Source organism: Gilbertella persicaria, assembly GCF_025201335.1.
Source record: "Gilbertella persicaria strain CBS 190.32 chromosome Unknown B0P05scaffold_47, whole genome shotgun sequence".
In the NCBI taxonomy this organism is placed as follows: domain Eukaryota; kingdom Fungi; phylum Mucoromycota; class Mucoromycetes; order Mucorales; family Choanephoraceae; genus Gilbertella; species Gilbertella persicaria.
This window is the reverse complement of record NW_026252008.1, coordinates 96,284-109,263: the sequence shown is the minus strand read 5'-3', so window position 1 is coordinate 109,263 and position 12,980 is coordinate 96,284. Positions and strand designations below refer to the sequence as shown.

The following is a 12,980-nucleotide window of genomic DNA, read 5'->3' as shown; positions in this document are numbered from 1 at the left end:
GCTTTACTTTATTTTCTGAATGTGTATATATGATTATAAAAGGGAAATAAAAGGGTAAATTTACAATTCATCGTGATCTCTCAAAGGTTCATCAGAACCAGCAGAGGAGCCATCAGCATACAACTTGGTAGTGATGGGGTTGATGACAGATTCTAATTCTTCACGCTTTTCGTCAAAGTCTTCACGAAGAGCAGTAGGGTTTTCATCGATCCAAGCGAGCTTATCCTTGATAGCATCTTCAATGGCTTCCTTGTCTTCAGCGGAAATCTTGGTGGCAAGAGCACCATCTTCAGCCAATTGACTCTTGACAGTGTAGATGTAGTTTTCCAACTTGTTCTTGGATTCAGTACGTTCACGAACAGCCTTATCTTCTTCAGCGAATTCTTCAGCTTCTCTGACCATACGTTCAATATCTTCTTCAGAAAGACGGCCCTTATCGTTGGTGATAGTGATGGATTCAGACTTGCCAGAGGCCTTATCAGCAGCGCTGACCTTCAAGATACCGTTGGCATCAATTTCAAAGGTAACTTCGATTTGAGGAACACCACGGGGAGCAGGAGCAATACCGTTCAATTCAAACTTACCAAGTTGGTTGTTATCCTTGGTCAAGGCACGTTCACCTTCAAAGACTTGAATCAAGACAGTGGGTTGGTTATCAGCAGCAGTAGAGAAGATTTGAGACTTCTTGGTAGGAATGACAGTGTTACGAGGGATAAGCTTGGTCATGACACCACCAGTAGTTTCAATACCGAGAGTCAAGGGGTTAACATCCAACAACAAGACCTTGTCAGAGGATTCTTCACCAGAAAGAATACCACCTTGAACAGCAGCACCGAAAGCAACAGCTTCATCAGGGTTAATACCCTTAGAGGGCTTCTTACCGTTGAAGTAGTCTTCGAGGAGCTTTTGAACCTTGGGAATACGAGTAGAACCACCAACGAGGACGATTTCATCAACCTTATCCTTAGTGAAACCAGCATCCTTAATAACTTGTTCAACAGGCTTCAAAGTCTTACGGAACAAGTCGTTGTTGAGTTCTTCAAACTTGGCACGAGTCAAAGTTTCGGAGAAGTCCTTACCCTTGTAGAAAGATTCGATTTCAATACGGACAGACATTTGAGAAGAGAGGGCGCGCTTGGCGTTTTCAACTTCACGCTTAAGCTTACTCATGGCCTTGAGGTCAGTGGTAATGTCATCACCGTTCTTCTTCTTCCAGACCTTGACAAAGTGATCAATGACACGGGCATCGAAATCTTCACCACCCAAGTGAGTATCACCAGCAGTAGCCAAGACTTCAAAGATACCATCATCAATAGACAAGAGAGAGACATCAAAGGTACCACCACCCAAATCGTAAACAAGAACATTCTTTTCACCGTCGGTCTTATCCAAGCCGTAAGCAATAGCAGCGGCAGTAGGTTCGTTGAGGATACGGATGATGTTAAGACCAGCAATAGTACCGGCATCCTTGGTAGCTTGACGTTGAGCATCGTTGAAGTAGGCAGGAACAGTAACAACAGCGTGAGTAACGGGCTTACCGAGATAAGCTTCAGCAGTTTCCTTCATCTTAGTCAAGACCATACCAGAGATTTCTTCAGGAGTGAAGACCTTATCTTCGCCTTTGACCTTAACTTGGATGTTGGGAGCACCATTCTTGTTGACGACAGTGAAGGGGAAATGCTTGGAGTCATTCTTAACTTCCTTGTCGTTGAAACGACGACCAATAAGACGCTTAGCATCAAAGACAGTACGTTCAGGGTTAGCAGAGAATTGGTTCTTGGCGGCATCACCGATCAAACGTTCATCGTCAGTGAAAGCAACATAGGAGGGAGTGATACGGTGACCTTGATCGTTGGCAATAATTTCAACACGTCCATTCTTTTGAACAGCAACACAAGAGTAAGTTGTACCCAAATCAATACCAATGACTAGAAATAAGACACGTCATTACTATGACACTTTCTATGAATTTGTAACTTACCAGTTCCATATGCTTCTTTATCATCAGCAGCTTGAACAGAAGATGTACTGATAAACAGTGCGAGAATAATGGCGAAAAGGGCCAATAACGTGGCCTGTTTTTGCATTTTGTATATTGTAAAAGAAAAAAAAAAAAGCAAAAGACTTTGTAAATTGATAATTGATTATTTATATAGTTCACAAAGAAATTAAAAGATGTCCATGTATCAAATTATGATTGGCTCAAACTAAATTTAGTTTTGTAGGCCGCCACGTTGATCCAAACCAACAGAGCGATGAGTTTCAAAATTTGATCGAATCAGAATTGCCCAAGTCAAATTTCAAAATAAGAGATATGATTGCTTCGTAGCAGTTTACGTTTAGAAATTGACTCTTCAAACTGCTTTTTTTTTTTCCATTATCTTCTTATGTTTTGACTATTTAGAAAACTCAAATGATCACTTGATTTATATCTTGTTGTGATCTTTAGGAGGGGAGACTGTTGTTACTATCAAGTGTTGCGACAATGTCTAGCTAATTAACTCACGATTTGGAAAAAAAAAATATGAATGCACTTTTGTTTTTTGATAAAGTCAAAAATAACAAACACAATGATGCAATAAATAGATATATATATAAAGCATCTTTGGTATGATATTCTTCATCGTCAGTTTGATAGCCACAACCACTTGGTGGTTCATAATTGAGAATGACACCTTTTGATTCTATCTTGTGTTCTCTAGTTGGCTTGAGATGAATGTTTGGCGACATTGAACCATCATCCAAGACATTTCTTTGAGTCGTTCAGAGATGGGAAAAAATACTTGTTCAATGTGAAGATGATGGTTTCCCCTACGGTACAAGCCATCCAATACCTTTACAAATGACGGGTACGCATTCTATGCATGGTACATCTTCATTGCTTGACAGCTTGAATGTCACACAAATGTTGTAATTTAAAGAGAATGTAGATATTGTCTGCTTTAATAATTGAATTCTTTTTACTGTATCTACTATTACTATGATATAGTATTTACCTTAAATAGAATGTCATCTGGAATATAAAGCTGATTTTACCTTGAGATAGAAAGACCATAAAAGTCAAGCGTGAATAATAATGCTGGAGCATTATGAATAATATTATAGTCAATAATAATGTACAGAAGTAAAATGATAGAGTTTATTGTTAGATACATTATAAATAATTAGGGTTTTACGGCTCTATAGAAGCTAGCATACATGTTAACGCGATCAATGGCTTTACCAGGTTGACGAATGCCAAGAGGCTCAACTTTGAATCCATGCTTAACAAACAGTGTATTATACCAAGGTTTTGTGCCTGCACTACGCCAATAAACCTGACCGCCACTTTGCAAAGCACGCTTCATTTCCATAATCTCTTCATTTAATTCTTGACATGATTCTGGATCAAACCAGTCCATGTGATCCATGACAACCAAACGAGTCAAATATCCGTCTGACATGGATCTGAGTGCGTCCAAGATGGATTGAGTGTGTAAGCGGAATGATTGTAATGCGCCGGAAGACTTCAATTTCTCAAAGCCCTCTTTTGTGAGATAAGAAGGACAGCTGTTCTTACTGTAGCGTTGTTTTAAACAGAGATAATAAAAGTATTGATCGTTGCTGAACAAAGAATGTGAAGGGATAGGGTCAAGTGTGTTTTCAATATATTCTTGAGTAGTACATTCTTTCAAGAACATATTCATTTGATTGACAGGAACTATTTTATAAAACGTATCAGTTTTGTGGTCTATAATGATAAAAAACTTACCACCAAGAGCGTTCCACATGAACATTGGGTTATGAAGCACTTTTTGGATCATGGGAGAGAAAATCGCAGGTCTTATCTTTGTGTTCCAAATGGCCGTTTGTTCTTCGATTGTTGTGGCATTGGTCATAGCATCAATATCTTTGCCTAGTCCCTGCATACGAATCCACCATTCAAGAATAGACAAAGCCAGCCCAGAGTAACCTGTCTTATAAAACCTGTAACTGAAGCGATCCTTGTTATGGCTCCAGTATTGAAAGGCATAAGAACTCAAATGTGGAGAAATAATATCATGCAGCAAGGTAGAAAAGTGAGGATGGTTACCATCACCAAACATTCTCCAGAAATCAGTATATTCAAGACAAGTAATACCAGCAAGCTTCAATTCCAACAAATGATTCTAAATCATAATATAAGATATACACACACTTAAGGAAAGAAAAAAGGATATTGTATATTTACCTGACATGGATTCATATCAATACAATGAATTCGCTTGGGTTGTGCTTGAAGAGCATATTCTAAAGCATTATCACCTGCTGATGTGATAACAAACATCACATCGTCCTTGGACAAGTTCAAGTATTCAAGGTCTACACGAGGATCCTCCCAAGTAAAAGCATAAATGTAAGATCGGAATTGTGTGTGACAAGCCAATGCTGGGTTATAATCCAATCGCCATTGTTTGTTTTGATACGAGAAAGAGGAACGTCGACGACTTGCTAGAAGGCTATTTGCACTATTGAATGAAGAAAGATTACTAATACCACTAGCCACGCTGTCTGTATCATCGGGAATCTCCATAAGAGACGACAATTCGTTCTGACGAGCAGGAGAACAGCCAAGCCAAATGTAATATGGCATTTGGATCAAGTAAGGCACGATAAAGTGGTTACGACGGTTCAGCGACTTAATAGTACCAAACTTGTATTCCAAATAGTCGCGACGACCAGGGGTTAAGTTGATGTGATCCAATTCAAACCAAGCTTGCCAAAAGTGTCTAGTGAACCAGTTACATTGTCTGTTTTGTTGAGGAGACCATTTTTCTGCAGGTGCATTGGTACGACCTGAAACGTAAAAATCGACAACACCAACGATGCCTTCAGGGGATAATAGGGATTGAATGCGATCAACGACGGGGTAGTAATAGTCCATCATGGATACTAAAAGTGTGTGTAAACATAAACTGTCATGAGTTGAACTGACTTACATGCATAAGAGACAGTGATAAGACCAACGCGTCCTTCAAGGGTACCTTCAAGGCCAGGCATTTGAAAAGAAGCAGCATCTTGACAAAGGACAGTAACATTCTTCCATCCTTTGTTTGCAAATCGTTCGCGGGCAACTTCACAGAGAGAAGGAGTTAGATCAACAAGGATAACTTGTTCAAATTGGTCAATAGGAAAGGAATCGTTCATGGTTTCGATATTCCAACCTACAAGAGCATGTTTAGACTTGCTTTTATTATGCAAGTCATTTACCTGTACCACCGCCCAAGTCAATCCAAATAGGTCTCTTATTCATCATGCCAGTGGCAATTTGTTCTTTGAGTTGAGCAGCACACAATTTGAGCATTGTTTTACGACCTCTCAATAAGGCTCCGCGTGAATCGTCATAGACTAAAATGGAAATGAAGGAGGATCAGTGCCAAGTACTAGCATGAATAGGAGATTAGTATTAAACTCACTTTTAGCTTGGTCCTGATAAAACGATTCAAGACGGCTTTGTTGGTCATTGCCATGGTGGCCAATACGTTTAAAGAAACAAGAATACATAAACATGAAAGGAATTCGAACTTGGTCCCAAGCAACCAGACACAACATAGATGCACCTACGATAACATAGAGTGACATACTGGCTATTTTATGATAGTGATCATTAGTAAAAAAGCGAATCTGTAACTGGACGATATAGATGGTCAACAGAGAAACTGAGATAAAGCCTAAGCGAACAGAGAGTGGCAAGCATTGAATGTCTTGATGTAATTTTGACATTTGGTAATGTTATCAATGAAGAAGAAAAAAGGTAAAAAAAGGGGAAAATAACGATTCGAAATTATAAGCTTATTCTAACTAGCATATTGCTGTAGACACATGATGCACTAGCTATATTTCCTTTGCTCTTGCTAAAGATGTCCCAATCGCCTTAGAAAAACCCAAAACGTTGGTCGTTCCTTGCTAAATTTCATAAATCAGCCAACCAAAAATCACGCAGATCCCCTCTCAGCATGAGCACATGATTCAATTTATGCCAAATTTTAGATTTACATGTTAAAATATAGAAAATTTATTGGCTGTCAAGTCTATAGGCGTGTGTAATACTTCATTGTATTAAACTAAGGTGTTTCTATAGGATCTGTTTTATCATCTAGTTCTTCTTCTAAGACTTCTTCAGGTAGACCATGAGCTTGCCTCCATGCCAAAAAGTCATCGTATGTCTTGACTTGGCCTCCACTTTGTCCTACTACACGTCTAAATACAGCCAATGAGGTCTGAAATCGACGCTTATGATTCGAAAACCAATAAGTAATATTGCGTGGCTTGAGACCTGTCTCTTTTTGAACCTGTCGTCGCTGATCTTTTGTCAATTTATCCCGGCTACTATAGATATCAAAGAAAATAGTCTTTAGATAATGGGTTGTCTGTGCATCATATGAGGTAGCCGTGCGACGTGTATATTTTCTTTCGATCCCTTTACTAGTATGACTATCTTTCTTTCCTCGGGAAAAGCGTGCGTTTTCTTGATTTTGACTTGAATTGGTTGATGAAGCTCTACGATTGGATCCAGTTCGCCTTGATTTTCTCTTTGCACATTCATTCCAAATATCGTCATCTTCATCTGCTTCTGAAACAATGTATTCGTCGTCTTCCTTTTCAGTCTTAGATAGCCGGTCATCATAATCAGTATCATCGCTCACTGTGTTGTTGGGCGAAAGCCTCTCGCAAACAGATCCTGGAGAAAATGATAGATCATACTTGATATAGGTCGAGTCTTCTCCATTAAACTGTTCTTGTTGAATACACGTGGGAGAGGTGGGAAGAGAAAAAAAAAGATGTTGATGTTGTTCAACAGAAGGTGTTACAGGTAGAGACCATCCGTCGTGAATCCAAGAGGGTTGGATATGAGAAAATGGCGCTTTGCTAGACTCACTCTTTTGGTACGTGTCAGGTTGTTGGCAAGGATCATCAGTAAGAGAGCCTTTTGTTAGTATCATTTTGTTGTAAGGCATAATGTTGTATGTATGAATCACACGGTTTGAGAGTTCATGGAAGCTTACTTTGTCTGGACTAACCAAGTCTACACCACTTGCCATGCCGATCACAGGAATTACGTCGGAGTTGTTTGAAAAGTAGTTTATCTCTTTCTTTATCTTTGTGGCAGCTTCAACCAAAGGACTAATGGCTTCTAGGGGACTCTGATTAAACCAGACGCGACCATTTTCGATGAGCTGAAAGACTTGATGCATGATTTCTATACGGTCTTTTAAGCGCCTAAAAGCAGAAAAAATACAGCGTGCTTCAGATTTCATGTCATTGTTACCAGGATTTGATTTAACAATAAAGACTAGCATAAAATGAATCTGTAGAGCAGCAGACTTGAGCCAGGATAAAATATGCGGGCGATACTTGGGCTCCTTTGCAAGAAAAATGGCACGTTGCAGCTCTAGCCAAAGGTAACAAAAGGTGCCAAATTCCCTATGGCAGATAAAGGTGGACAAGTTAGGATAATCATGAAGCATTTCGTAGAACAAGATAGTTTCAGGGGAAGGGCATATGAGCTGTTGTTCATCGTCACTTTCATCAAGTGACTCAAAGTAAGGGAGGCCAAACTGACTGTTGAGGCTAGCATGACTGAAAGATACAGTAAGGCTATCACAGGAATATTGTAAATCACCACCGGGGGAATATACTTCTGGAGAGGACAGGTTGCTCATGGTAGACATAAATGCGTCTGTATTTTTAACATGTGATGCTTGATTGATTGGCATGACATCTGGTACGTAAACAGGGGGATGAATGTCAAATTGATCTTGGCTTTCAAATTGCATGATATATTGTGTTTAAATGTGTACAATATAACGAGAAGACAATAAAGAAGTGGTTGTTATTAAGCCTCTATATAAATATTCTTAAAATACTATTCCGAAGACCTTCTTGAAAAAAAAGTCTAAATAGTAATTATGCTCTCTTTTGTTTCGACTTGTTCTTTACCTGTTGTTGTACCGAGACTATTTATAAAGTTCAAAAAAAAGAAAAGGCTATTTAGAAAGAAATTCAACGACTCTAAGAAATAAGTAAGAAAAAAGAAAGACTGTTTTGACGTGATTTATATATATGCAACAGATTCAATTACTTCCAAAGAAAGGTTTCTTGCGACGCATTGTTGCAATTTCCTAATCAAGCGAACAAGAGATACAAAGAAACATTAAGAAAAATAAAGAGACCTTGTCATTAGGTAATTTAGACAATCCCTGTTCATAATGTTTTTACTGGCAAAGGCCTGAACTATACGTATCATCATTTTAAATACAAAGAATGATTACTCTTTATTGCCCTTTTGCATTCTTCGGATAGAGTCGTACAAAGGTGATTTTTTGAAGAGTCGTCAATATAAACACCTTTTTTTTGTTTAATAAATCTCTTTACATTCTCTAACGTTAAATCCTTCATAAAAACAACAAACAAGTCTGAAACAAGTTTTCTCTTTATTTGATATCGGTATCTCAAGTCAACTGTAATTTTCTATTTACAAAAAAAAAAAAAACTAAGATGGCGAAAAAGAAGATCGAGATTAAACTTCTTCATTTCGCACAGGGATAAACTTGCCACGATCTCTATTGCGTATCCAATTGAATGGAACCACATGAGGAAACTTGATCCAGGCAATAATACCTCCCAAGGTTAAAAAGAAAGCAAGCAATCCAATATAAGTGTTGTGCTCATCTTTTGCAAACATAGTAGGATCCAAATCATCTTCTAAAGGAGGCTGCTGTGGTTGTATGGGTTTTGATTTCTGAATATCGTAAAGTCTTGCTTGCTCATCTACAATACCCTTGAATGGTTTGACAGTATATTTCTTTGATCGAAATTTAGATTTAGGATTTTGAAGTTTCTCTTCTAGCTGCTCTGTCAATTCTACTTTTGGTATATAGCTTTCTGCATCAATAATACTTTGTGCAATTGATTTATGAAAGCCTAAATAAAAGTTTGTGAGTCTGTGTTTAAATAATGTTTTTTTTTTGTTATACCTGAAGTAAAATGGGTTTGATCCCACCAAATATAATCTACTGAGTTGAATGTACAGTCTGGTTTACCATAACACGTATCTAGATAGGGTTCAAGTGGCTCCTTAAAATTGAATACAGAAGGATCAACTATAATATCATTGATTAAGGAGTGGATGTCTACATAATCCATTTCTAGTGCATGATGATGTTTGTTGAGATTGGCAACATCTTTCTCTAAGCCACGGTTTATCTCCACTGCTGCTTGACTTTTATTCAGGGAAGATTGATCCTCTTGATAATAAGGCATGTGTTCAAATGGAGGTAGATTTAATACAAGGAATCGATCAGAAAGAAATACTTTTCGAGCAGCTCTCTAACAAAAAAAAAGTTAATTAACATTTCGACTACTGAAGTTCACCATACCAACTGCTGTCCAATACAATCAGTAATTTCTTTATATTCAGGTTCTTGACGTCCTATTAAGCATGAATACATAAAAAAGTTTGTCGGCTTACTTACCATGTCGCTTTGTCATTTCAAACACATCTTGTACACCCAACCAGAAAGCATAAACTGTTTCTTCTGGTTTTAAATTCAGACCAAGAGTGTAATAAGCTTCTAGTTGATCTCTAAGACTTGGAACTCTATCTTGACTTGATATTGATTCATACATTCGAGTATCACAAACTGATCCACTGAATGCGAAACTATATAATGAAGCGTTCCATCCAAGTGCTAGATATTCACTCCAGTTTGGGCCTTCTGACCAACGTTGGCCATTACCAACGTCTGCTTCTTGTGTGAGTTGAATATATACGCAAAAGAAACTGTGATATTACCTGAATTTGAGTCACCAAAGACAACCAAGTTTTTAACTGTCGCTCCCATAGCAACGGTTGCCAGGGGAAACGCGATCCATACTGCTGTCGCTAATCTCATAAGTAACAAGATGAAAGAATGAGTTAATTAAAAAAATCAATTAGGAACCTAAAACAGAATTTGTGCACTCTAGCACCCGCTACTGTCAAAAGTCACGTGAACCCTGACTATAGATCCTAATTGAATACCTATCAAGCAACTCAATGAATCAAGTGTGTTTTAATAAGATGCTTTGTTCGAACAAACAGTTTGGTAGCAAATCACTTGTTCATGTAGCTGAGACACCAGATAAACAAATGCTTCAGCAAGTATTTGTATGGACTGTTGTCTTTTTTTTCATTGCTGAAGCATTTGTTTATCTGGTGTCTCAGCTACATGAACAAGTGATTTGCTACCAAACTGTTTGTTCGAACAAAGCATCTTATTAAAACACACTTGATTCATTGAGTTGCTTGAGTCTGGTGAACCGAATTTAGATTGGATAAACCTAATTTTTGTGACAGTCAGCTGCTCGATAAGTATTTGATTGAAAGTCGTAGCCTAGGCACTGGGCGATCTTCTTTTCTCGCTTGGCAACAGGTACCTGAGTCTTGTATTTCCATTTTACCGGGTTCATTCCACAGTGACGGTGTATCAAAAAAAAAAGTCTGTTTTTTTCTTGCGTTTCGATAAATAATTGATTTAACATGCATTTCCTATTATCCTTTCTTCTTTTTCTTTTTTCTAACTTAATGCTGTAAATACAATATGCCCTCTATAGATTCAATTGATCGAGATTTATTTCCAACATCTGCAGCTATTTCAGATTCAAATATTCAATACGATGCTACAAGTAATATCAACAAAACTTTTTCAAAAAGACATTCGTTTCTGAGTTCGATACCCTCAGAAGAAATGAACTTGACAGCATCCTGGAGGATGAAATTGCTGGTATTAGCATGTATGTTGTCTTTACCAGGTAAGAATAAAGCAATGCCAGCATCCCTTCTCATTTATTAGTGGGTTGTCACTACTTGGAAGCAACGATTGGAACACTGAAAACTGTGTTAAAACATGTAATCTTTTGTGTCACATTATAAATGATCGGAAAAACTTACACTCTCCGTTTTGCCAATAGTCAATGCAGATCAACAATACACAGTTCAGTATTCTTCTATCATCTGTAACACTTGTAAATACTGTCTTGCCCTTACTAGCAGGTGTATTTATCGATGACATCAACAGCCTTGGATCCATTCGTGCCACTACACTCGTGAGCTGTGTGATTCTCTTGGGTAGCATTCTTGTCTCTGTTGGCAGTAGTTATAACAGTTATGCATGTATGATGACAGGTCAAATCATTTATGGTCTTGGTGGAGGCATGATTGTTACAATGCAGGAAGGCATTCTTTCTCGATGGTTTAGAGATAGAGAAGTGGCTATTGTGATAGGCATCATGCTTTGTGTTGCTCGGTTGACAAAATTCATTGCAAAACTAGTAGCCTATCCCATCTTGAATGCGACTAATTCAAAAGAACTTTGGCCCATTCACATTGCCACCTTTTTTTGCGCTGGTGGAGCAGTTGTCAATCTGACTTATTGGATTGTCATGTGGCGTAAAGGATTGGTCACTTCTTCTGGAAAAGAAATTGTGCGATATCAGGGCAGATACAAAAATGAATTTGATAAGCAACAACCAGACAAGAAAGAAAACATCAATATTTCAGCTGATGATCTGTCTTATCACGCAAATGTCAACCGTGCATCAAAAAAGCCGTTTAAATGGTCTTGTAGAATCCTTACATTTATCCCAAGTACATTCTGGATGGTGCCTTGGATTCAATTGTCTATGTCAAGTGTGCTGAGTAGCTTTGATGATGTAGCAACGTATGTCATACAGCGTTATTCGTGTTTACTCATATGCAATAATTAGTGAGTTTGTAGAATTTAGATATAATACAACAAGTATCATGGCTGGTGTAAGTGTTATTTAAAAAAGTATAGTGTGTTAACATTATTTCAGTATCAAAGTAGTTTGACACAAGTAGTGCCCATTGTAGCAGCACCTATTATGGGTATTTTAGTTCATCGTTACGGAAAGCGATTGACAAGCTGTAAGTTTAAATTGATAATCTAATCAGATTGATTCATAACTCGGTTTAGTGTTTTTTGCAACTTTAATTTTGATTACTTCTATGATCTTATTGGCCTACACTTGGGTTACACCCGCTGTAGGTATGATTATCTTTTCATTTGCACTTGCGTTGGGACCAGTCTCTTTACTTAGTTCCACATCTCTCTTGCTTCCTCATGAGCTGGCTGGTACAGGCATGGGTCTTCACAAATGTGCCAACAATATTGGTACGACCATCCTGTCTGTCCTTGTAGGCTATGTTCAGGACTTAACATACCATGACGGCAATCCCCATGATGATCAAACAGACTTACAGTCTGAATATGATGGTGTCATGATTCTATATGTTGCACTAGCAGGATTATCTATCCTAATAGTGGTTATCTTTTGGCTTTTGGATAACAAACTCCTTGATGGTTGGCTTCAGACTGATAAAAAGGAACGTGATCGCCGTTTAGAATTAGTAGAGACAAAAGAAGAAGATGAAAAGACACTGTATCTGCATGCAGCACAAGAAGAACTAGAAAAAGTAAACAGAGAGAAATTAGAGGCACTTAATAGAATTGGATCAAAGCTAAGAGAAACAAAGACATACAAGTTCATTGGTTTCTATTGCTTTTGGCTCTTTGTTGCTTGGGTCATTTTCTTTACTTTTGCGCTCATGCCTGTATATCAAAATTATATGTAAATATCATCTTACTCTAATAAACACCTTTTACCCTCTTTTCTCTCTTTCTTTTTTCTTATGAAAGCGTAAGCTACAATCTAGATAACGTATGTCGTTAGGGATGGTCATATTGTAGGCCATCTCAAGGAAACAATGAACCACAACTTCATTGCACCATAACAGGCCTGTCTTATTTAATATGGCATCAAAATTCTTTGTTTTTATTGCTGCTTGCTTATGCGAGTTAAATAATAATACTATTGCAATGTTTGACCTTCTGGATCAAATAGTATTTAAGAGTCCGTTTTAGAGTTTTTTTTTCTTCTTCTTGTCTGCTTTGGTTCTA

The 12,980-nt window shown here is 37.8% G+C and overlaps 5 protein-coding genes across 5 annotated transcripts; 1 reads left to right on the top strand and 4 right to left on the bottom strand.

The window, feature by feature from the left end:
- Positions 1 to 60: 60 nt before the first annotated feature.
- B0P05DRAFT_574641 (heat shock protein 70) lies at positions 61 to 2,087 on the bottom strand (the record flags this gene model as incomplete). The annotated part of the gene is made up of 2 exons (XM_051581579.1): positions 61 to 1,928; positions 1,982 to 2,087. 2 exons carry the CDS (start codon positions 2,085 to 2,087, stop codon positions 61 to 63), a joined length of 1,974 nt encoding a protein of 657 aa, XP_051431233.1.
- Positions 2,088 to 3,164: 1,077 nt separating this feature from the next.
- B0P05DRAFT_590679 (uncharacterized protein) lies at positions 3,165 to 5,742 on the bottom strand (the record flags this gene model as incomplete). Its single annotated transcript, XM_051582830.1, has 6 exons — positions 3,165 to 3,700; positions 3,752 to 4,148; positions 4,211 to 4,911; positions 4,959 to 5,183; positions 5,230 to 5,367; positions 5,436 to 5,742. 6 exons carry the CDS (start codon positions 5,740 to 5,742, stop codon positions 3,165 to 3,167), a joined length of 2,304 nt encoding a protein of 767 aa, XP_051431232.1.
- Positions 5,743 to 6,083: 341 nt separating this feature from the next.
- On the bottom strand, positions 6,084 to 7,796 carry B0P05DRAFT_590678 (uncharacterized protein; the record flags this gene model as incomplete). Its single annotated transcript, XM_051582829.1, has 1 exon — positions 6,084 to 7,796. One exon carries the CDS (start codon positions 7,794 to 7,796, stop codon positions 6,084 to 6,086), a length of 1,713 nt encoding a protein of 570 aa, XP_051431231.1.
- A 702-nt stretch (positions 7,797 to 8,498) lies between these two features.
- On the bottom strand, positions 8,499 to 10,034 carry B0P05DRAFT_557359 (uncharacterized protein). The gene is made up of 5 exons (XM_051580014.1): positions 9,815 to 10,034; positions 9,495 to 9,764; positions 9,399 to 9,451; positions 8,997 to 9,348; positions 8,499 to 8,943 (listed from the first exon to the last, which is right to left on the bottom strand). Exons 1-5 carry the CDS (start codon positions 9,912 to 9,914, stop codon positions 8,540 to 8,542), a joined length of 1,179 nt encoding a protein of 392 aa, XP_051431230.1. The 5' UTR covers positions 9,915 to 10,034; the 3' UTR covers positions 8,499 to 8,539.
- Positions 10,035 to 10,566: 532 nt separating this feature from the next.
- B0P05DRAFT_557355 (major facilitator superfamily domain-containing protein) lies at positions 10,567 to 12,697 on the top strand. The gene is made up of 6 exons (XM_051580013.1): positions 10,567 to 10,812; positions 10,854 to 10,909; positions 10,972 to 11,720; positions 11,767 to 11,812; positions 11,857 to 11,947; positions 11,997 to 12,697. Exons 1-6 carry the CDS (start codon positions 10,602 to 10,604, stop codon positions 12,653 to 12,655), a joined length of 1,812 nt encoding a protein of 603 aa, XP_051431229.1. The 5' UTR covers positions 10,567 to 10,601; the 3' UTR covers positions 12,656 to 12,697.
- Positions 12,698 to 12,980: the final 283 nt, after the last annotated feature.

Coding starts and splice junctions, on each gene's coding strand:
- B0P05DRAFT_557359 (XM_051580014.1), bottom strand. CDS start 9,914: ATGAGATTAGCGACAGCAGTATGGATCGCGTTTCCCCTGGCAACCGTT. Junction 9,452..9,494: donor TGAAATGACAAAGCGACATG/GTAAGTAAGCCG, acceptor CATGCTTAATAG/GACGTCAAGAACCTGAATAT. Junction 9,349..9,398: donor ATTGTATTGGACAGCAGTTG/GTATGGTGAACT, acceptor TTTTTTTGTTAG/AGAGCTGCTCGAAAAGTATT.
- B0P05DRAFT_557355 (XM_051580013.1), top strand. CDS start 10,602: ATGCCCTCTATAGATTCAATTGATCGAGATTTATTTCCAACATCTGCA. Junction 11,721..11,766: donor AGCTTTGATGATGTAGCAAC/GTATGTCATACA, acceptor TGCAATAATTAG/TGAGTTTGTAGAATTTAGAT. Junction 11,948..11,996: donor CGGAAAGCGATTGACAAGCT/GTAAGTTTAAAT, acceptor AACTCGGTTTAG/TGTTTTTTGCAACTTTAATT.